The sequence below is a fragment of the Morone saxatilis genome, unplaced genomic scaffold (assembly GCF_004916995.1).
Source record: "Morone saxatilis isolate NCDOM2014 unplaced genomic scaffold, NCSU_SB_2.0 Contig17, whole genome shotgun sequence".
NCBI lineage: Eukaryota > Metazoa > Chordata > Actinopteri > Moronidae > Morone > Morone saxatilis.
This window is the reverse complement of record NW_023339729.1, coordinates 8,819,966-8,843,698: the sequence shown is the minus strand read 5'-3', so window position 1 is coordinate 8,843,698 and position 23,733 is coordinate 8,819,966. Positions and strand designations below refer to the sequence as shown.

Sequence of the window (23,733 nt, the reverse complement as noted above, 5' to 3'; positions counted from 1 at the left end):
CTTCAAGGGACCCAAATAGACCAGAATTCAGAAAAAGTGACTGTGACATACATCATTCTCTGACTTTGTTTTGTTTTTCTGTATCTTATCACATGTGGTAATGATTTAATTAAAGAAACAAAACCTGAAAATAAGAATTGTTACGTTTTTATGACCTTAAAATTAGATGGTTTTATCTATAGACATATACAATCCCTTTGGCTGTGAGTCTGGGCTAAACTTCACATTACTGCTTTTTTTAATTATTATTATTGTTTCCCCAATTAGCTGACTCAACTTCTCACAGATGGCTTTAGCAGAGTGATCCTGAGGGGGAGTTTTACAGATGATGTATGTAAGATTTTTGACCACTGTAATATGTTTTCAGTAACCTCCTGTTTACATAATGTATTTTCCACAATCCTCCCTGTAGACTTGCATCACAAATGTCCATCCGGAGCATTAGCTGGTCCCAGTAGTTAGAATAATATGACAGACCTTAAAATAGATGTTTTCTGCATGGGCAGAGTCAGCACGGAATCGACAATTTGACAATTTGATCAGTTTTTGTAATATCTTTGTAATTTTGAGTCTTTATTTGGCTCAGTGTTAGGAAACTAGCTTCTGGCTGCTCATTAAAGGAACAAATGTTTGCTGTTTTGGTGATAAAAGCCTCAGTAAGGTTGTGCAAATGAAAGCAATGTTTTGGCAAAAGCAGAATTGATTGTGTTCCGAGTCTGCTTATACAGAAGGTTGCTAATGCACGCATAAGAATATGAGAGACTGTGTTTGTAGATAACTTATGATTTATTAATTTGTTTCTTCCACTAAACTTATATTCTGTGCAAGCTGGTACAGTATTCATTCATTTAAGCTTCTTGTTCACTATTGCTTCGTTAAGAATCATTACGCAACATATCTGCCCTTAAGAATTCACAGGACTGCTGCAAGCAAAGTGGAATTTGAGTTTCATTTGCCAAACAGTGTGCATGAAAATCTACATTCAATAAATTAGATGGCCAAGGTCTAAAATTTAAAAGTCAGCCCTAATAGTTGCTTCTCAATGCAGCCTGGTGTCTCTCACAGTGCTGATGTCAGAGGAGCTGAACACCTTGCTGCAAGCACAAAATTAAAAAATCTTGTATTTTTATGGATACAGTGAATACAATTACTGAGACCTTTCAGTGTCCACCTGTGCATGTGCTCCAAAAGAGATGAAACACAGGCAGTTCAACCTACATATTTATACAGAAAAAAATACATTGCTGTAATTGAAAATAAAATATTTTTGCTGTTCAGACTGATTATACTGTAAGCCTGGACTGCCCTCCCCCTATATTATATAACAATATTGCATTACATCGTAAATAAGATGTAGTATGATATATGAATATATTACCTCATATGCCACCTTAGATCTTTACAAGACAATGTAACCAAATCTGCACAGATTACAGTGAGTAATTGGATTACCGTCCTGTACTGATTTGTTATATTTTACCATCTTCAAAATTAAAATAAAATGCATTTTTTATCAGAAATGAATGTAATCTATAATAACACTTGGATGCATTTAGAGATAGATTTATTATTATATACCCACATTTCAAACTAACAAGAGACAAAGACCAGTCCAAACCCTCACATCTGTTTTTACATTTAGTGCAAGAGTCGGGCGATTCCCCGGAGAGCCATTGTGAGCCACCCTTTACATAATAATCTCGGCTGGCTTTATCCTGCCATGCAAAGAGCTGCCTCCAGGGGTTTATTTTTATGTTCTTTACATACATACAAGCTTGTGGAGGGAGGTGTTTTCAGAAAGATTTCTAAATCAATCACACGCAACAATACACATACACACATTATTAGACATGTGTGCATGACCTATACATAATTCATACTCTGACAGCTTATTACCTTCAGTGCAACAACGCACAGACGAGTCACTATAATTTCATGTTGCAGTAATCTCCAATGGAAACATGCGTGTTGATTGATAGTCCTCCGATTGGCTCTGCAGTCAAACATGATGTGTAAAAGCTGCACAACGAACACACAGAGGAATTTATCTGTCAAATGTTTTCAGCCAGTGTTGAAACATGTTCTTTTAGTCAGGCCCAAGTTTTTAATGAACACCACCACAAAATGTCAGTTAAGAACAAATATTTTTACTTTAATGTCACAAATGTGTCAAAAGTGCATGTAGCAAATGCGGAGGAATAGGGTTTCTTTCTCATATGTTGAATTGACACAATATGTACTAGAGACTTTTTTGCAGACAGAATTCATTTTAATTGGATCCACAAAGACATATGAGACACAACAATTTGGCTTTTATATAAAACTTTTTGCTTTCTCTCATGATATTGTTTGCTTTATGCCCTTCCTGACAATTGCAACATTTTAATTAAAAGGACAGGTACAATCATGTTTAGTGAAACAAGGCTTTTCTCAAGATAATTAGTCATGTATCTTTTTATTTTTGAGTCACCTGGACTGCAAGCAAAAACACGAACAGCAACACATCCCTCTAACCACCCATCTTTATCTTTATAATAATCACTTTTTATCAATATTTACAGTGTGGTGCTCACTCATACATTTGAAACAGAATATTTGCTTACCAATCCTCGTCCAAAGGGTTCACTAGGAATCCCTTTGTGAAAACACTTGTTGGCTCCAGTGTGACTGCAATTGATCACATTTGGAAAATTCCAACAATTAAATCCAGTCCATTTCTGAAGTGAATCTAAATATTTTAAAACACCAATCCTTGTTTTAATTTGCAAATTTTATTCATCTAAAATAATAAAAGTGGTTCTGTGTGGCACATTTTGTTTTCTGCATCAGGAAATATGAGTCATAATCCGAACTGCACAACAACACAATAAAAAGTGCGGTACTCTTTTCAATAATGAACGGAAAAACCTTTCTGGCATACAAAGAGACTTTTAAATTCTGCACATATATTGTTAACAAAATGACAATATGTTCTGCGTTTGCCTTCATTCTAAAGAATACTGTATGACTGGAAAGAATGTTGGATATGGACAGTGATTGCAGCAGACTGGAGCAGTATGGTCATTGTGATCTGTAGGTACTTCAGTTTATGTAAAACACCAGAAAAAAATCACATTTGTGAAATGGCTTTTCATCCAATTAACTACCAGTGTGTCATATATACAATTTTAGTCTGCATGAAGACAAATCCAAGAATCCTTGCTGCATAAATGCAGGTGCTGTGGACATGGTGTGCATTTCTAATCACACATATACACTTCATATTGTTTCACCCATATTTCTCCATTATTCATATACATTCAGTCAGGAAAATCTGTTTAAAAAAGGCGAAGGATTGAGTATAGAATAGACAAAAAGGGAGGACAGGAATGTGCATAAAAGAATAGATTTGATGCCTGATGATGTAAAATCCATCACATATTATTATTTTATTTTTTGGCTTAGGTCATCTAAAACCAGAATAACTTAAACATTATAGTCTTTCTTAAGATCAAAGTGTCCATCCTCTGTGAGGCTGCCTCAGCAGGGCAAACACTGTCTGATAAGAGTCAGTGGTCTCCAGTGAATCGCCCAGTTCTGCCTTTTTCCTGATCCCCATGAACAAGAGTCATACATGCTGAAGTTCACATTCAGTTCCATAAAACCAAAAAAGAGAAAAAACAAACAAAATTTGACACTGAGAGGCTTTTGTAGGAGAGTACCACAAACAAGCATCTATTGTTGCAAGCAGACAACACAAGCATGACTCACAGTGGCAACAAGTACAGATAGAAAGATGTGAGCACTGTTGAAATGGCAGTCCTCCATATGCACACACAACACGCACATACACATATATACACACACTCACACTGAACACCACTAGAATTTTATTTTAATTTATTTAATCATTCCTGATGTCTAAAGTCAATCAGTGCTTTTTGCTCAAGGTCCAAAAAAACTAATAAATATTCATTTCCAGCTGGGCAGGTTGAAACTGTATTTCCTGCAACCTAACGCAGCGTGGAACATCCTGATCTGTTTGGGTCACTTCCTCATTCTCTTCCCACTCAGGCTGTCTTGTTGGCGCATGATAAACACTGATTTGAAACAACGATAAGCACAATCAGTGAGAGTTTTCGTGACGAGGGCTCAGAGCAGGTTGCCCTCACACATTAGTCTCTTGTCCTTCCAGCGGGTATGTGCGACACTGCGCCTTCTCCTCCAGACACACATCCTCTGTGGCAGTACTGACATGACTGGCGACGCCTCTGTGTGGCAGGAAAGAGAACTGCAGGGTGTGTCTGCTCTTGGCGGGCCTGTCTTTGCTCGTCCCGTTGCTGTAGGAGACGACCAGTCGGCGGTTCTCTTCGGGTGCGGCGGAGCAGGAGGGCGCCCTGCCAGCTTTGTTGAGGCGAGGCGAGTCGCCGCTGGGGTCGCTGGCGTTGTTGTCATGAAGATAGGGCAGATTGCCCGTGGCGATGCTGCCGCTCTTGATGTGCGGCGTCTGGCTGTGGGTGTGGCGGTACTCCTCATCAATGTCCTTACCCAGTTTCCACCTCTTCCACTTCTTCAACATCTCCGACTGCACCTGAGGGATGATGGGATAACAGCGAGAGAGAGCAGAGAGAGGAGACACGTGAAGATTTATGATGAAGATTAAATAAGACACCCAGCACTTCATCGGATGGATGTCTCTTGCCAAAGACTACATTTAAAAGTTCAGAGATTAGCAGATGGATGATGATGTTGTGTCCATCTGACTTTTTAGACAAAGAACAAGATGGACCTTTTAGAGATATAAAAGGGCAGATGAAGGCTGGCGATAGGAACACTGAGGATGAGAAATGCCTAATTGATCTTCTCTACAAAGAGAAAGGAAGGAAATGCAGCAATGACAGAGATTAAATTAAGGTGGTGCTTGACATGAAAGCACATCTGTCTCACCTCTTTGTTAACAAAGCAGTACAGGATGGCAACCAGCAGGCCCTGAAACAGAAGGCGGAGTTTTAACAGTTCAGTCACGTCAGATAGTGGAAAAGAATGTTAGGTCTAAATATTTAATATTTGAATATCTATCAACTAATATAATTTATGACCTTTTTCCATAGAACACCATTGTTGTCCAAAATGCAAATTAAACAAACAAACATGAAAGAGCCAAACCGCTGCACTGGAGATCATATATCCTCAATGCAATGGATGACTCAACTGTGAAGTCTGAACATGTTAATTACAGTTAAATAATAATAATAATAATAAGATATATAATAATATATATAATTAAATAATATGTCTTAATGCATCACTATGGTTACTTTATATACCTGTATGTTTATAATGAAGTTCTATGGCACAGACGCATAAGAAATATCAGCCAACACAGGCAATCTTTAGTAGTACTTTGCAGGATACATTTATTGGTCTTTTCAAACCTAGTTTAAAGAGTTTTTGACCTGTGGAAGGGCTGTTTTGTATGTTTAGGAAATCAGCTTTGCAAATGTGTTGTAAGGAAGGAAATACACTCAATGTGTTAGAAAGATCTCCAGCATACACATAATGCATTTCGGTGAGAAACACTGAATGTAAACACAATCTTTGTTTACAAGAAAAACTCCACAATACACATTTAAATACTATTCATTCATTTCCCATCCATTTGTGGTTCACTCCATTTTACACAAGAAGAAAATTAAATTTATTTTTTAAAGTTACCACTGTAAACTGTTTCCTTTAATGTAGAATATTTATTGTAGATTTATTAAAAAACTGATTGCTCTAAAAAGGCCACAAATGAAAGGTTGAACGTGTGAGATCATGTGGCCTCGTGTAGTTATATTATCATCAGTGGTTTCTGTGAGCAAAAAGGCATTTCATGTTAAGTTGAGCTCTGACCTGGAAAGAGTTGAACAGCAGGTCACAGAAGAGGCGGATAAGGCGCAGCATGGAGCCTTTAGGTACAGACTCGTCGATGACGAAGGTGAAGAGGATGGCGTGAATCCCAAGCAGAGGGATGAGGGTGAGAGTGGACTTTGCTAATCTGAAACAGAGGAGGAATAGAAGATTATATATTACAAGAACCTAGAAAGGTCAGCCACTTCTCATTTCAATTAGTGTAATTATGACCTTTATTGACCCTCATCAGGTAAGATTCAGCCGTCCGCAGAGTTTTTGGTCCAAAACACTTGTCATTACACATTTTTGAGTGAATTTACATAATATTATAATTACAGAACATTAAGCTGCAGCACAATAAAATCAGTGTTTCCATATTAACAATGGATCACATCACTACTCGTATGAGAAAAGGGGTCGCCGACCATAGTGATAAACCTACAGGCAATTATCACCCAACTCTAAAGCTCCTCTCAGCTCTGTGAAACTTACAGCGTCTTACAGACCACATGGTGCCAGTTTCAGCGGAAAAACCTAAGAAACATCTCAACACCGTACGCCACCAGCACAGCAAATCTTATGTATATGTTTTTATCTTTCAGAACAAGAAATTGTTATCTCACCTGAACTTGTAGTCTGTGTATCTCATCTGATGAGCTCTGAGTTTAGACATCAGGATTTTGATAATTCGGATGAATATGAAGAAGTTAATCTGGAATGAGAAGAGACGTTAAGTGGATGCAAACAAATGAGCAAAATGCGTTCTGTAGATTGTTAGATGACATCATGCGTAAGAGAGACAGAAAGACTCCCAAAAATGTCTTGAGTCTTGCTGTGCTCTGTGGGTTTTGAACAGGACACACAAACACACACACACACACACATTGTGATCTAGTGCAGAACCCTCTCTGATGACAGAGAACATTAATTATTACAGCACTCAAGTTATTAGCGCTCCAAGTTTGGTAACATGTGTATGTTGTCTTGACAGATGTGCTTGTGTGAACGTGGGTGTGTGAGTGTCTTTGAGTGCACGCAAACACAGTTTATTTAGGTGTGAGTGTGTGTGTGTGTGAACAATAGTTCAACTGCAGGGTTGTGTTTGGGATTGTTGGAGGATGACATATGACGTTACGTCTGTTACACAGCCGTACGGCAACTATTTCAGCGATAACAATAAAGAGAATTTTTCCACAAGCGCACATACTATAGGACTTAAACCGCCCTGGAAATGTACGGGTTTATGAATAATTTAGCATGTGCTTGTGCACACGTACGCTTTTGCATGGGGTCACAAGGGTTGCTACTGTTACTGTTAATGTGCACTTGTGCTCATAAGTGTGTCCATCCATAATGTTGTTTGTCTCTATGGGAACAAGAGGCAGGAAACACACAAGAGGAATTCCACAACTGTGTGTGTGTGTGTACATCCATGTGCAAGAACACCAAAGAGACTGTATAAATTAGTTAATCTTCCAATTTAGGGTGAGAATCTCTGGGAATTGTATTAATTAATTTGATATCAATTACCTATTATTCTTAGTCTTTATTCATAAAAATACTTTTAAATTATTGACTCAAATAAAAAAACAACTCAATTCAATAAATGTTTCACAAAATAGGAGAACAGACAACTCTCTCTCCCTCTCTAACACACACACACACATCTGATTTCTTGCTCAGTAATTAAGAAAGGTGGTAGGAGGTACTTTTTGACTGACTTATCAGAATTGTGAGGTAACTGAACAGCATTTAATATTAATAACATTAGTAGGTTTGTATTTGCACTTGTCACCACGTGTAGAGCTATACCAAACAAAACTTTATTTGTGCATTTAGTGGTATCACATCCAATACGCACATTACTCTCTGTATTTTATGGGTTAATAGGTTAAATTGGTGCAGTTAGTTTTGATTGATTTTATTTCTTTTTTCGCTATAAAATCAGTTTAGAAGCTATAGGAGAGGAGAGATAATAATGCTATTGATGTAAGACAATGGATAGTGGGAAACTAGAATTCTTTATAAAAGCAAAAGACAAGAATTTAATTAGGTCAAACTGTTTTTTACTAACCCTACTTCCAACAACTGCGTGATTTACATATTTTCAAAAAAGCACACCTGTCCCCAAACACGAGCATATCTCTATTCACAGAAACACCTGCGCAGATAAGGTTGGTGAATGCCTGTTGCTGTATGTGTGCGTGCATTTGTCTGCATCTGTAGCTCGATCACATGCCTGCACACCCTGAACCTGAATTTCCTTTATCAATTGTAAACTGCACAACAGAGAATATATGAGGGTAAGAGACATACATATAGAGAGAGTCTTACCAGATAAGCAAACAGTATAGGAGACCGGATAATCCACCAATATCCCATGTTAATATTCCTCTCCCAGCACCTACATACACACACACAAACACACAATTTATATTGTAACATATTGCCGTTATCATTGTGATTCTGATCTTTTTTTTTACTGTATCCTAATATTCATACATTATAATATGAATTCTCACTGGTCACAGATAAAAGCTGCATCTAAACTGCCGTTTATTTGATGTGGCAATATTATGAAAAGAGACTCACTCTTCGTTCTCATACAGATATTTCACTGTGATCCATGGCAGCACGAATATGAGCGGTGCACCTGAGAATGGCAGAGGTAAAACGTGAGAGTGAACTGACCTTAAATGAGTTAACAAACCGTATAAAACTTTGTAACATAGAGTTGCTGCTTTTTACCAGATTAGTTGAAACATCATAGCAGTCATCAATGTGCTTCTGGTAGATAATTCACTCCAAAGGTTAATTTTTAGTACACACTACTAATGTGTATGACATTACAGTTCTCACTATATTCTATTTATTCTCTAACCCAGTTATCACAATGATCTTATTACCCATGACACAACATCAAGCATTCTTTTGTTATGATCATGAGTTTAAAATCTCATTACAAGACAAATACTTTTATTCTCCTCTAACCCGATGAAGACTTGAAAGGTCGAAAAATGAAAATGTCTGCATGTGTCTGAGCTTAATTAAAGTAAAATCGAATTGGTTCATAAACCTGGTCTCTTCTCTGGACATTATCTGTCCTGTCAGGCTTTAATGACTCACTGACATTAATGAACAATCCAGTTAATATTGTGGCTAGACCATGATTTGTCATCTCCACTAGATAACTATGTAATTAAGTTGTTATTTCAAACTATCAAGCTAAAAGTGTAATCATAAAGTCATTATTTATTTAAAGATAATTAAGTTGTAACCTCAAAGAAAACTCTCAAAGGTCTGGAATGATCAACAAAAGCTGCTCTGGCTTATGAATGTTATTATGTGACCTAAGGATTCATGCATTTAAAATAATACATTATTAAAAACAGTAGTAGGTAGATTAATATGTCTTACATCTTATAATAAGGTACTAGATATTCCACAGTCTTAATTTTAAACTCCACCAGTTTTACACATGAAAGTCTGTTTAGGTCTTGGGAAATATTACTACATACTGTATGTGAAAAAAAGGATCTGTAGAGAAGCTGTGTGAAATCTGATAAATGATCTCAAGTGATGTCACGTTTGAGTCTGAAAACTTGAAGTTTGAAAATGAAAAACAACTACTAACCTAACACATCGAATTTCTGTCTGAACTGTCGGCGGGGGAGTAGAAGAATGAGTGAAGTAATAAAACATCATATCACTGGTTCCTTTTACTAACTATTTTATTGTATAAGTTACAAATACTCTCTTCGCTGTCTCTAATCACCCCTCTGTACACAATCATCTATATGTGTTTGCTTGTGTACTCAGCTTGTGTTGTTCAGTTCAGAGCCCGTCATACCACACCTGTCCACTAGATGCCATTGGAGATTTTTATCACTTCGCTGATTTACCTGACTCATCCTGGAAACAGTCTCTTATCCATAGCTGCTCTGTATTAGCTCATTAGTCTGTTTACATACTTGTTAACCATTCCTGTATCTGACTGACTTCCTGTTGCTGATGACTGCGTTCCTGTTAACTGAATGATGTATCTAATGCTCTTCTTTTGGGTCCTGTTTACTCTTATTACTAAACTGACCAATATCAGTCTGTCAGAAAATAACAGAAATACAACTTTTTGTATTTCTGTAACGACCAGATTGTGAGTCGCTGTAGGAGTTGTGGTTCTTACCCCAGCCAATGGTCAGGTAAATGTAGAAGTACTTCCTCTCGCTGAACACGGTGATGACCAGCAGGCTGTGGAGGTAGATTCCTTCCACGAGCAGCCAGTAGTTGTTAGCCATCACGCTGTACTGCATCATCACCATGGCACCACGGCACCACGTTACAGCCTGACAGAGGACGGGGGTGGCGGGGATACAAACAATAAACCAAGGTGACACATTCGTAGAAATGTTGCTTTAAATCAGACCTCCAAGTCACTGCAGACAAATACTCTTGAGTTCAGTTGAATAAACTCTGAGTCAGACCTCAGCACGATACAGTGTTAAAATCTTGCCTTACAACAGCAGCTCAGAGGTCAAGGATTGCTGTCCTGCACGTGCTATATTTTTACACATTACATTTCCAATGTCTTTTGCACCTCTGCACGAGCCACAAATCAGATTTACGGTACATTTTTAATTGCTTATTGCTTCTCCTTGATTGGTGCAGACACAATCCCATTTGTACCATTTTACATGAAATACACTGTGCATTACTCCAATGCAAATGTAAAGCAGCAGGAAAGAAGCAAGTGAGAATCGGTATGTGTGCAGGTATTTCTTGATTTTCTCTCCATCCCTGAAATCAAAAGTTCACAAGTTTTACTAAAAAGTAATTTTGGATGTCTTCTTGATGAAATGATGATATGAGGCTGTCATTTTATATAGAAATATTCTCATTCAGAAGATTTATTTCCAGGAATGACATTAAAAACATCAATTATTGGTTCAACAAACAATATTTGGCAGCTCCTTCTCTTTATTACAGATTTGATGTGTGTAGACACACCCAATCAATACTTTACTGAGTTATATTTCTGACAGGTGTGGGATTTAAACAACACATTGAATTGTAGGGATGTCCAAAAAATACAGATATTCAAGAAACATGGAGTAGTCTCTTAACACTATTCTGCATTTACTATTTATGTTCAAGTAAATTTGATATTTCTATTTTTTGACCTCCCTTCTATTAATTAAATGGTTGTAGTTGTTTAAATTTAACCATAACTTAACCGAACTGTTGTTGTTGGAACATAAAAAACAAACACTTAAAATCTTAAAACGCTAAATAGTTGCACATGATCACAATTCTCAGCAGATGAGGTTGGTGTGGTGTGTTTGTTCTAACCGGTATATTGACCCAGGCTTGTGACTGGGAGTCACTGCTGCTCTTGGGGTCGAGTGTGAGGGTCAGCAGGGCGTCTTTGACCAGGATGGACACAGCTCTCAGGATGAAGGAAGCGAACAGGTTCATGTGGATGTTGTTCCTCATACAGTGGAGCTTCCTGGTGCAGAGGAAGTGTGTGATGACTTTTGACTTTTATATGTTGAATTTACTACTCCTATATTTCCACCTTTGTTCCATTCATCCCTCCTTTCTTTTTTCCCACCTTCCTTTTACCTGGTTACCTCTTTCCCTTCCTCATTGTTCTTCATACCATTTATCAATTCTTTACTTTCCTTTATTCTGTCTTTTTCCTTTTCATTCATCCACCTATTCCTTCCTCCTCCTCCCCTCCTTACTCTTCGTACATGTTGTACCTGAAGGTGATGAGGATTCCCAGGGCCAGTAGCAGAGCTCCGAGGGAGAGCGAGTAGCCAACTGTATACATGATCCGTAACTGACTGAGGATGCGACCATACTGCTGCTGCAAAACCAACAGGAGAGACACAGTCAGTTACCGCCATGCATTGCCTTCACACACGCCCCCCCCACACACACAAACACACACACTTGATGAAATTTGGCACAAAGGATGTAAAAAGGGTCATAAAGAGTATTTGAACAGATGGGAAGATTTTCACATGATGAGTCATTTCAGATCAAGTTAAAGTGTTGAGTCAGTCACAGTCACAATATCGTCTAACCATCTGCCATCAGCTTCAAACATGGTAACAGTTATTTCACCCCCACCACTACCACACACACACACAGTTTTATACACACACATGCACACACAAACACACTGTGCTATATACACACACCTCACCAGGGTCGTCCTCACATTCGCTGGTATTCTTTTGCGCCCATTGACCATCTTCCTTGCAGACTCTGTGGACCCTACCCTGCTGAACTGTTCACATACAGACACACATTATGAAATGTTAGATGAGGATGGCATGTGTTTCCCACTATTCAGAAGTCACTAAATACCCACGCAAAAATATTTACGGATATTATCTTATCTGAAACAAACAGAAGTTGCTGATTAGTTCATTCTTGAACTTGGAAACAACTTTTACTTAACGTACGCAAGTTATTGCTAAGTCAAGGCGATAGTTCAGTTGTTCGTTCTTATGGATGCCACTGCTTTTCATGGCAAGACACGACCCTGCGTAAAATTTGAGCGCAAAGACTGGCCAGAGGCACATTTTTAACTTCTGCCAGAAAGGCTTTCTAACATGTGGTTAATGTTGTGTAAGGGTCTATTTTAACCCAAACCAGGCTATTTTCCTAAACATAACCAAGTAGTTTTGATGCCTAAACCTAACCAAACTGCCAGTTGTTTTGTTGGGAAAAAAAAATAAAAAAATAAATCAACTACGTCTAAAAAGCAGAGGAGTCATACCCCAGTCTCCCAGGTATAGGTTATTTGATTAATCCACTCATCCACCATTACTTCCTCTAGACCTGGACTTTATATTAGCTTTATATAAGCTTTTGTAGATCACTTGATGAGCATGTGGCCGATCCTAGCATCTGAATGCTGCGCAGGCCATGTCTTGGCAAGAAAAAGCAGTGTGATTCAGAATCACGTTATCCATAATTAGCGTCATCATGTGACCCAAGTATGGAAGAAAAGAAGAAAAGAAGAAGATATGACTTATGGCACTTTGGTCACACAGCAAACAGCAGAGCAAACTTCACCTGCAGAAGAAAACCGCATGGCTGACTGCTCCATAAAAAGGTAATAATAAGGTTTTTTACTCTCTTGCCTATACGGTAAGTATGGCGCTAAGAGCCATAAGCTTTGCTTAGCACAAACACTGGAACCGGTGGAAACAACTAGCCTAGCTCTATTCAAGCTCACTGTCCAAGCTAGGCTAGCAGTTTCACCCTGTTTCCAGTCTTTGTGCTAAGCTCAGCTAACTGGCTGCTGGCTGCATCTTCACATTTACCGAACAGACAATAAAAAAATGTTGCCTGACCAACAATTCACAATGCAAGGATTTTCACTTTATAACACAAAATAGAAAAAAGCAGAGGTGGAAGAGGTGGAAGAGGTGGTTTAGGACTCTGCCTCTCGACACCCCCTGGAGTGGACAAAGAGAGACCCCTGCCAGGCTGCCATTCCACAGGAGATAACAGAGACAAGCTCCCTTTCACACCTATTCAGAGCCTCTAGACCACCTGGAGGTCCCCAAGAAGGCTCCACAGGACAGGTACGCTGCTGAGTGGAGTAGTAGCTGAGTAGCATTTGGTCTTCACACACAATTAATGCAGTCTTTGAAACCACTGTACACTCTATCCAGTACAGCATTCATCAGACAGCTGGTTTCTTTCATCCCACACTGAATGACAAGGACGTATGATGAGCTGTGTTGTCATTGCAAAGCATTTTCCATTCACTACACAGGATGAATTTAAATTAAAGCACTGTGGAGAGCTCTCAAACAAAACAAACTGACGTTAATACTTCAATTCAACAAGTGGGACAATGCCTACCTAGCATTTCAGAAAAACTCTCACATCCAGTACTATATTTATAATGCAGTTAATGCATGTTGAAAACACTTTAGTTTGAAAAAGGGGGGATCGTTTCTGCACACAGCTCTTGGAATTAATCGTTTTTTTATTCAATACATCATTTTAAAGTTTCTGAAAATTATGTTTGAAAATGTCATTTAGTGTACAAGGACTTTTACTCATTCAGAAATGTAGGTTATGTGAATGGAGTGAGTATCAGCTCTTGTGTCACCAGATAGCTATAGTAAATAGTGTATTTTGTATTCTAATTCTCCATCTACATAGTGTCTGGTCCAGTTAATCGTCTTCAGGAGTAAGTATGAGTAAGCCCAGTTTAACCAGCAGCAGTTTTCTTTTTTCACGTTATGTGTTTTACGTCATGAATTGAATCTCCCAACACATTTAAGACAAAAAAGGTTATCTCATCTGTCAAGTGACCAAGAAAGGATTTCAGCTTTCATTCATTAAATAATTTGAAATTTGGTTAAAATGTATTAGATGAAAACATGGCTATTGAATTCATAAAGCTGATATTGTGAACATGTTATCAATGTCTTATTTCCTATTTACACATCCAGCAGGCAAAGAGCAACATTACCATTTATTTGGTATTTATTTATCTGGTCAACTGTCGAATGTAAGTCCAGCTCAGTTTTTGGTCTCCACCAACTCCTGTTCACCAGCTAGTCCCTAACCCCCGAATTCCACCAGAAGCGCCTCTCCGCTCTGCTCTGCGTAGAATATGCGGCTGTTCTATTTTTCACTTGCGTCAAGCAGCACAGAGCACATCACACTGGCAGGAAGTCAGAGACACAGAAACGGCAAAGATAATCAAAAATACTGCGTGCAAACTCCGTATCAAATTTCACGCTAGATCAGCATTGCGGCAGCAGGCCAAAGTCAATCAGTCAGAGGCATGTTAGAGGACATTTTAGTGGGGAAACACACTGTTTTGTATCCTTTTTAAGGTAAAATACACAAGTAAACAACTCTGAAAATGCTCTGCCTCTGAAACCTTCTCATGGGATTTGAAGACACGCGGATCAAGGAGCCAAACCGTTATTGTTATAAAGCCGTGTCCTGTACATTTTCGGGGTAACTTCGTCAGCCTGCTGCTTTATGATGTACATATTTTGAGTCGGTTTATTGGAGCCTGTCCACCTGCTGCAGCTGGAAATGATGAGAGATGTGAGAACCAAAACAGTAATCAGCTGAAAGATGCTAAGTTGCTCCACTGAGTTGAGAGCAATTGGTGGAGGAAATTGGTGATAATACTTTTTCTTCTCTTCTCTGTAAGTTTATCATTAGTCACCCTCCATTGTTAATATAAAACTATTGATCATTGCAGCTTTAAATGTTTTTATTTGTTGCATAATTCTGCAATTCAACTGCCACAGTATTCATACAGACCTTTTCGGTACCATGGCAGAAACCATGGGCAAGAGACATTGACTGTGGTTCCTGGAAGTCCATCAGGCCAGCAGGCGTACAGGTCGAAGGTCCTGTTACACACCAGCCCTGCAGTGGAGAAGTGATCTGTGAACTCTGTGCTATTGACTTACAGGTCAGGCTTACTTCCTTCTCTTACATGCATCTCGTTCAGAGCTCATGCTGGGAGGAGAGGGGCTCACCTGTGGTGGGGGGCGTGGCGTTGAGGTAGTCCAGGCACTGGTTTCTGTAGCTGCTCCACTGCTCCTTCACAAGCTCCAGGGAGTTAGTAGAGGAGACCTGCAGGAGGAGTACACTTCCTTAAGCTTCATGTCAAGTGTTTAGCAATCAACATTCAAGAGAGAGTATAGTTAACCAAAAACTCTTTGTGTCACTGTGTGAAAAAGAGAGAAGGGCCGTGAGTCATACCTTTGTGCAGCTGCAGAGCATAAGCAAGGCCAAGAGGAGACACACCTGGGACATCCCACTGATGCTGGGAGGATGGGGATCGGTGGGGACCAGAACACAGAGGAGGCCCGACACATGAGGTGGTCTCAGCCCAACTCACCGTGTGGCCTACAAATACAGTATGGAGAAGCCTGTTAGTAGGAGATTATGTGTGTGGGGAATAATGAAGATATCGAAAAAACAAGCATCAATCAGTGATATACTGACTCCTTCTCTCACAAAAACAGTAGTAGTTAAAGTAATTAGAATTTCACAGCATTTATACAAGAAATCCTGTACTGTACATATAAGACCATCTCTTACGCAAAATGCAACAAAAGCATGGTTCTTTATCATAACATATTGAATATTTATTGTGAAATTGCCACACAAAAGCATCAATCATGAGAGCTCAACAGATGATTGGATAATGGGATTGGACAGCAGGCGGAAGTGGGTCAGAGGAGAGGATGGTGCCTTCAGGGTGAACACGCTACACTTATCCTCACATCTAGAATACCTTTGTTTAGAGGCTGTTACTCCAAATGGATAGAATTGTTTGTGAGAGTGTGTTGATTTTCACGGAAGCTGCATTTCCTGCAGCCTCAGTTGACCGTCTTCACCCACGAAGTTGGAGAACAAAACGAAATCTGAAACGTTTCTGCAAAAAACACCTTGACGATGGAAACATTTTTAGCTAAAACGTTTCAAATTCCATTCTGTTCCAGTCTCTGTGCTTCTGTTGTTGAGGCTGTGTGTGTGTGTGTGTGTCCATGGTACTGAATTGACAGAGCTCTAAGCCAAACATCAATAGCCTGTCATGTGATCCCAGCACAAAGATTAGGACCTTCATTTTAAAAGGACAACCAGACAAACAACAATAAGGTGAGCTGCTGCTGTGATTCCTTCCTGCAACACACCTTTTATCTTGTGGTGTTACAGTAATAATCTTCGTCTTTACAGCCACATGCAGCTCTTATCGACGAAGCAGCAAAGCTGAAGAAACAGTTTACGAGCTCCTACATGTTATCCACATGTTTGGTGATTTATAATGAAATACACCAAGGAATTTCTCTGTGCATGATATAGCTTTAAATATGAATTATAGGATGAAGCCTTATCAAAGCCGCTAACTCAGTCACCCCCTAGCACCCAAATGTCATGCTTTTTTTAATCTGTTAAATCACACTTTAAAGGATAAGTCTGGTGATGTTCTATATTTTTGATTGTAAAAATAAATCATAAAAGACCAAACCTAACAATATATCTTATATCGTATTCCTGTGTGACATATAGGTGTGTTGTTATGCAAAATGTCGTTATCCAAAATGTGTTAAAAACACATCAGTGAGCCCTGGCTGACATGTTCCTGAATGATGATGAACATACACACTGTAGTTTCCTTTAAGTCAATCCTTTGGCTGTAAATACTCACTAAGGCACCAAATGTATATTAATCTACAGCTGAAAATATAACTCTCCCCGCTGCCTCTCTGGCCCCCCATCTCCCTCTCACTCCTCTCCCAATATTTTAACATCTAACTGAGTGAATTAAGGGTTTATTTAGACCAAATTTAAGGTTGGTGATGGTTGGAACAGTGTGGTAGTTTGAACACAGCCGTATAACTACTGTTTCTGGTTAAACAAAAAGAATCTTACCCTTCCATATAATCGTTTATGTCTAGAGAATAAGAATCTGAGACAGTCAGTGGCAAAAAGAAAGATAAGTGTATGTAAATTGTACATTGCAGCAAGTTTGTTGTCCAGATTAGTCACTTTGACAAAAAGCATAGGAAAGTAGGGTGCAGGTTGAAAAATACCGAACTTACTCTTTACAGGACCAGTGTGTAGGATTTAGTGGCATCCAGCGGTGTAGTTGCAGATTGCAACTCACTTGTTTACCCTCCCTTTCCAAGTCTGAGGGAGAAACTACAGTGGCTTTGAAACATGTGAAAAATGCAAACAGCTCTATCTAGAGACAGTTTTTGGTTTGTCCGTTCTGGGCTACTGTAGGAACGTAGCAATACAACATGGCGGCCGCCACGGAAGGTGACCGGCGCCATCTTCATATAAAAACGGCTCATTCTAAGGTAACAAAAACACAACGTTTCTTTTTTTCAGGTGATTATACTTGAATGGAAATATACCTATGGATATTATATTCCAAAAAATGACAATAAATCCTCCTAAATGTTACACACTGGACCTATAATAAGGGTACAAATCATATACTTAAGTAATGCTTAATTAATGCATGAATTAATGCAGGATGTATCATGAATGTTTGTTGCTCAGCATTAACAAATGATCAAGTCACTATGACTTTTTGTGATTAATTCACACTTAATAGATTATCATTTAATGAATCTTAATTCATACATTCATTGATATGGGACCAAATTAGCAGAATTCCAGTTACATTTTTTTATTTCAGGACCCTGCATTTGTCTAGGCTTTACGGAAAGATAGCCTGATATTTCTATGAGAATAGACCCAACTGTGTTTTTGAAACATTATCGACAAATTAGAGGAGAATGATCAGACATGTTTAAGCCCCACTTCTTTCAACAACACAATTTAAATATTTATAATGAGAGAGGATATAAATAAACATTTGTGTATGAGGAATACGTCTAATTGGTTGCATATAAATGAATGTATGTAACCGTGAAAACATTCCTTAACTGATAATCTATTAAGTATCCACATGATTATTTATAAATCGCTAGCAACAGAATGTCATGATATATCCTACATTAATTCATGCATTGAATCATGCACCACTAAAGTATATAAATACTTATTATAAAGTGTTACCGCTTTTATTACAATAATCTATCTGTGCTTCCTTTTCTGGGTTTCTGTTTTTCTGGAGTATTACTGTGACTGTGAATTAGTGTATTAGTATTAGTTGTTCTAAATAAAACAGTTTGGTATATTCCTTCTTATTGATTCATAGTGATTTACGCATGAATGGTCAAAATGATCATTAAAAATATGTTTATGTCATAAGATAAACTATGCAGCCTTATGAATAAAATAATCAATAGTAAGTCGTGTTGTTTTTCAGCCAACATGAATTCTTGGGTTTAATAGGATCTTTGTAGTCTGCAGTTTATGAAATTTCATCTCCTAACTTCCATCGTCACATATAGATATTTACTTGATTTTCATTGGTAGCTAGGTATACGAGAGCATGTGAGCATTTGTGTGTGTGCTCGTGTGCGCATGTGTGCCACTGGGCTGCTATAGTGTGTCTGTTTTTAGTTGACCACAAGACTGAGCAGAAGGCAGTGCATAATCACAGGATTGTCTCCAACTGATAGCCTTATCGACCTCTTAGGCAGGTTTTACATTACACACACACACACCAGCAGGCTGTGGAATGAGGATATCCTAATGCCTTTCCCAGCCTGTGTAAATCTCTCTTTCCAGCATAGTAGCACCTCAGGTTTATAAGGCCAGTAATTGAATCCTCTTCCAAATGTTTTTCAGCAGCTGCTTGTTGCTGCTTTTGGGTGAAATGTATCACTGCATACAGATGTAATCTTTGTATCTCAAAAATGTCATCTAATCTGGTTTGCTTGATGACGGTGCATTTTTTCCTGAGGGATTTGTAGCAGCCCAAATTGTTTTTTTTAAAACACAAATACACTTTTGGTGGAAGTAACTCTTCAAGAGGTACAAATCAAAATTTGTCTAGTTGTAGTACTTTCTAAGCTCTGATCTGTATAATGAATTAATTTCAGACACCATGATAACAATCGTATAATTCATATTATGACACCCCAACAAGGTCATTGGATACCAATAAGATTGTTGTTCTATTTTATTTTATTCACATCCATTCACTCAGAGGGAAACATTTCTTTGAACTTGCTGCTGTTACTAAGCGAACGTTTGCATCCTTCTTCTAAATAGCCATTCTGAACTTATTTTACATGACAATTCAGTGGATAAGGCTCAGCGTCCCTGTCTGATAATCATATGATGAATACAGAGCTGTGCATCTCATTAGGGAGCAACACAAAGTGAGGGATGGAAGGCGAGAAAATATCTGCACAACCATGCCAGCTGATTTGTATGAGCACAATCAGCCTGTGTGAGTCACAGCTTTTCCTTTGGAATATTCTTGAATAATGTGCTGTTCATGCAAATCAAAACACATAAAAGCACATACTTCTGTGTGCACATGTGCGTGTGTGCGGTCACTGCAACAGCTACATCTCCCAAGGGATACTTGCTTAAACAAACCATGATTAGCCATTAGCCATTATTTGCATTGTTCATTTGTCTCGTTCTCTCTTGCACACAAAATCGCGCACTCACACACATGCATATGCTTTTTTCCTTCTTTCTCTAGGCAAGAAAGAGGTGGAAGTGAAAAAGATCATCACTGAGTGCACTTTTAGCTCACAACACAAATTATCAACAGATGAGGCCACAGCAGCCTCCTGCCCTCCTCCATCTACTGCTGTATTAAACATTCCTAACAACAGCAGTATCCTTCTGTCTGACTCATTAACACCTTGCAGAATGCGTGAGAGGTATCAGTCTGTCTCTTTTCATTCATATTTGTCATGCTCTTTAATCTCAGAGTGTAGCTTCTTTCATTTTTCTTTCTCACTGTATGTCCGTGCGTCAGAAGTAAGACCGTGCCTCTCTCCTCCCACACATTTCCATCTAAGTGCGCAATATGTATGCTTGTCCTGGGGAAAAACACTGAGGTGGTGCTGGAAGAGAGGCAGAAGGAAGGCGAGTGGGGATGTGTGACAGCAAATCATTAGAAAATCTAATAAAATACTTCTCATATATCAAGGACATTGTCCTCAAGTTATCAAATGACCAATAATGAAGTCTATCAGAAAGAAATCGTTGAGGTTATACTGTCCATACCCATCACGAGCACCTCCTAATTATGTTGGTTAAATTAATAAGTAGTCTCTATGTGATGAGGAGCGGGCAATCAGGCAGAGCATGTAGGTGGTAGCAGAGACAGGAGAGCAGCGGCTGTAATGGAGCTAAACAGAGCCGTAATTATGTTGTTTTCTGCCTTGGTGAGCTCCTCTGCCCCATATGGATACAAATGCTCTAGAGCTCCAATATCATTTCTCTGCATGATTTTTCCTCATTTATTTTAATTTGTTTCTTTATGTCTTTCTTTATTGCTTACTTCCTGTCCATTTTAAACAACTCAGTATTTGGATGTAATTCAGATTTTAAAGGGTCATTTCACCCAAATGACAAAAAAAAAATTTGTACCAAATATTTGCCATTATAGTTAATCGCTAATATGAAGGAGCTAAAATGAAGCTGAAACTACTTATTACACAAAAAATGTTGTGTAATGGGTAAAAAATATATTTATATAAATTCACAGGAAGGGATGCGGGTAAAAATGTATTAAAGGTGGACGGGCAGAGGGTGAGAAAAAAAATTGTCTTTCAGAAGACAGTACAGGCTATCTTTAACATTTAAATCAGTTAAATAGTATCAAGTCTAATCAGCCGCCAGGATTTTCAAAGCAGCATGCTCGCACATCCTCTCTGAGGAAACATACAGCTGCAGCAGGGGCACAGGTGCTGCACAGTTAACAGAAACTTTTTTAAGAACCCAACTCTCAAACCACCAAAACAGGAGGACAAGGACACTATAACACAGTAGCCGTGAAGTATGTATGCTGGGACATCAGACTGTTTGAGACTGTATGTGGAGATGGATTTAACAATGTGGCACAGGGCTTGATTGACAGTGGTGCACAGCTGGCTGTGTGGATGCAGTAGCAGTGTTGTGAGTAGCAACAGTTGGGGATTGATTCAGCCAAACGGCTAATTACGCTTTTAAATAATCTTTCTACATATTACACTTACAAGTAACGATATGACGTTATGTGTGTAACATAGATCATGGGTCTGGTTGCGGGTCTTATATTAACAGGACGTGTTTGACTTGGAGATAATTGGAGATAATTATGGGTAACAGGTCAGTCCCAGTTCTGAGCTCTGTGGGTGCGGGTTTGTAAAACTGGACCACTCTGTTCCACACTGGACCTTTAAGGACCCTCATTCAACTCTCTTTTCAGGTTTCTGCCCACTTCAGTGACAGTGTTGTTTAGGCAGATCAGTTGTACTTGGTTGGTGACAATCCCAAGTGTGTGTGTATGCTGGTGTGTTTGTGTGTGCGTACATGCTGGTGTGTGAAGCTGTGTGTTATGATTAACTGAGGTAGGTAATGGAGGTGACCCAGAATCTGCTTCTTCAGCAGATGTTACGCTTCACAAACAGAGCAAGAGCCATCTTTTTTCTTCTCATCTCTCTCCGTCTCTCGTCCTCTCATCAGAGGTTCTCCTTGTCCTTCCCCCACTCTTTAACTTGATAACCCTGCAATAACGTGGGAAAAAAATTCCACCAAAACCTTCAGAGAATCCAACCCTAATATCCTTTGTTATTATTTCTTTTGCCTTCTCGAGGGAGAATTGTCTGACCATCTTCTTTCCTGTCTGATTAGGCTCATGAGGGAGGTCAATGCTGCAGTGGGAAACAGAGATAGCAGATGAGGATCTATCTTCTGACTGGACAGTAGCTGATCCAAACGTCTAATAGTTCACACATGCAGCTCTACTGTCCCATACATACATAGCTTACAGTTATTCTCTGAAAACACATTAGCTAGTGGTACTTTAAGAACTCAGCGACCTGCACTGTTTTGTGTGTCAGCCTGTAACGTCCCGTAGTGTCTATCCATTAAGAGGATAAAGTGTTTCCACCCTTCACTGCATGTAAAAAACACAACAACTCTCTCTTTCACGGTTCTCATATTAAAATAGTGGAGATAGTTTCCCCCAGCACAGATGAAAATATCATGCTCAAATCATCACGACTTCCACTTAGGAGACATCTGTGTTGGAAAGAAGTCTGGGTACCGCAGAGCCACTGGCAGATGGTTAGAGCAGCTTTGAGCTGATCGGCGCATTCGGAATAAAATGTTATCATGGCAACGATGCATCGGAAGGCAAAGGTCCAGTGGTGGGTGTGGATGAACCCAGCGGTGTCCAGATGAGCGTCGTAAAAGTTGTGTGTGAACATGAGGAGTGTGCGAATGAAGGGGAGAGGGAGATAGAAAGAGGAAGAGGAAGAGGACATGGGGCTTGGCCAGTACATACCATTCTCAGTGTCCCATGGAGAATGCCAAGAGCCAGACCCTAAATCCTCAGCCATGCGCTCCCTGGACTCCTCCATAAAAATGCTTTACTTATACCACAGATATCCTGCTTGTTATATAATCTCCTTCAGCCTTGCATTGCTCCCATACACACCCTATCTCCTATAGAAACAGACAACACCACATTCCCCTGCCGACACTCACACACGCACACAAACACTAGTTACACAACCAATTGAGTTAATTATTAGAAAATATATGACCTCATGAGGGTTTATGCAGTTGGCTGAGGGGAAGAAAAGACAACATATGGCAAACAGACAAATACAAATACAAGTTGTTCCCCCTTTTGACCAATCGGTGCCAGTTTAAAAAATCCCCAAAAAAGCAATGAGGCACATATTACTAAGTTTACACTTACACTGTACACTTTCTTGAGAGTTAGATGAGAGGATTGATACACAAACATGAGAAGATAGGTATCAAAGTGGTAGTTCAATCACATGCTGCTCATTCGTAGTCTCTCTACTACACACAGGGATGAAACGAATCAACAGTCCCATCAAACTCCCAGTAAAACAGCAAATAAGACTAATGACAAAGTAAGTAGAAATTTAAACTGCAAAGGCTAACACTGAAAAGAGTCATTACTGTTACGTGTTACAAAGTAATGCATTACTGCTTAACACTGGTAGTTGATATATACACAATCAGCACATGGATGGACAAAAGGACAAAAGGACAGATTAACCAGGGCTGATCTATAGTGTCTCCCAGAACTCTATCGCTGTGGGGAGAAATGTCAGTGTGTGAGTGTGTATCATATCCAAACTAACCGCCCTCATTGCCTGTCATGCATCTGCTAGAAGCGCATCTGCTAAACACTTCCCGACACACACCATCACACCTGTGACAGCC

General features: G+C 39.1%; 1 protein-coding gene across 1 annotated transcript in view; it reads right to left on the bottom strand.

Annotated features, from left to right (window-relative positions):
• Nucleotides 1-2,183: 2,183 nt before the first annotated feature.
• Nucleotides 2,184-23,733, bottom strand: part of gcgrb (glucagon receptor b) — a 49,449-nt gene continuing 27,899 nt past the window's right edge. Inside the window, exons 2-14 of the mRNA XM_035660780.1 lie at nucleotides 15,637-15,783; nucleotides 15,411-15,507; nucleotides 15,190-15,297; nucleotides 12,078-12,166; nucleotides 11,634-11,740; nucleotides 11,221-11,377; nucleotides 10,058-10,217; nucleotides 8,467-8,527; nucleotides 8,209-8,278; nucleotides 6,498-6,586; nucleotides 5,875-6,019; nucleotides 4,927-4,968; nucleotides 2,184-4,570 (exon numbers count right to left, since the gene is read on the bottom strand). Coding sequence (XP_035516673.1) covers nucleotides 4,148-4,570; nucleotides 4,927-4,968; nucleotides 5,875-6,019; nucleotides 6,498-6,586; nucleotides 8,209-8,278; nucleotides 8,467-8,527; nucleotides 10,058-10,217; nucleotides 11,221-11,377; nucleotides 11,634-11,740; nucleotides 12,078-12,166; nucleotides 15,190-15,297; nucleotides 15,411-15,507; nucleotides 15,637-15,690 — 1,602 coding nt within the window. The 5' untranslated portion in view covers nucleotides 15,691-15,783 and the 3' untranslated portion in view covers nucleotides 2,184-4,147. The remainder of the gene's footprint in view (nucleotides 4,571-4,926; nucleotides 4,969-5,874; nucleotides 6,020-6,497; nucleotides 6,587-8,208; nucleotides 8,279-8,466; nucleotides 8,528-10,057; nucleotides 10,218-11,220; nucleotides 11,378-11,633; nucleotides 11,741-12,077; nucleotides 12,167-15,189; nucleotides 15,298-15,410; nucleotides 15,508-15,636; nucleotides 15,784-23,733) is intronic.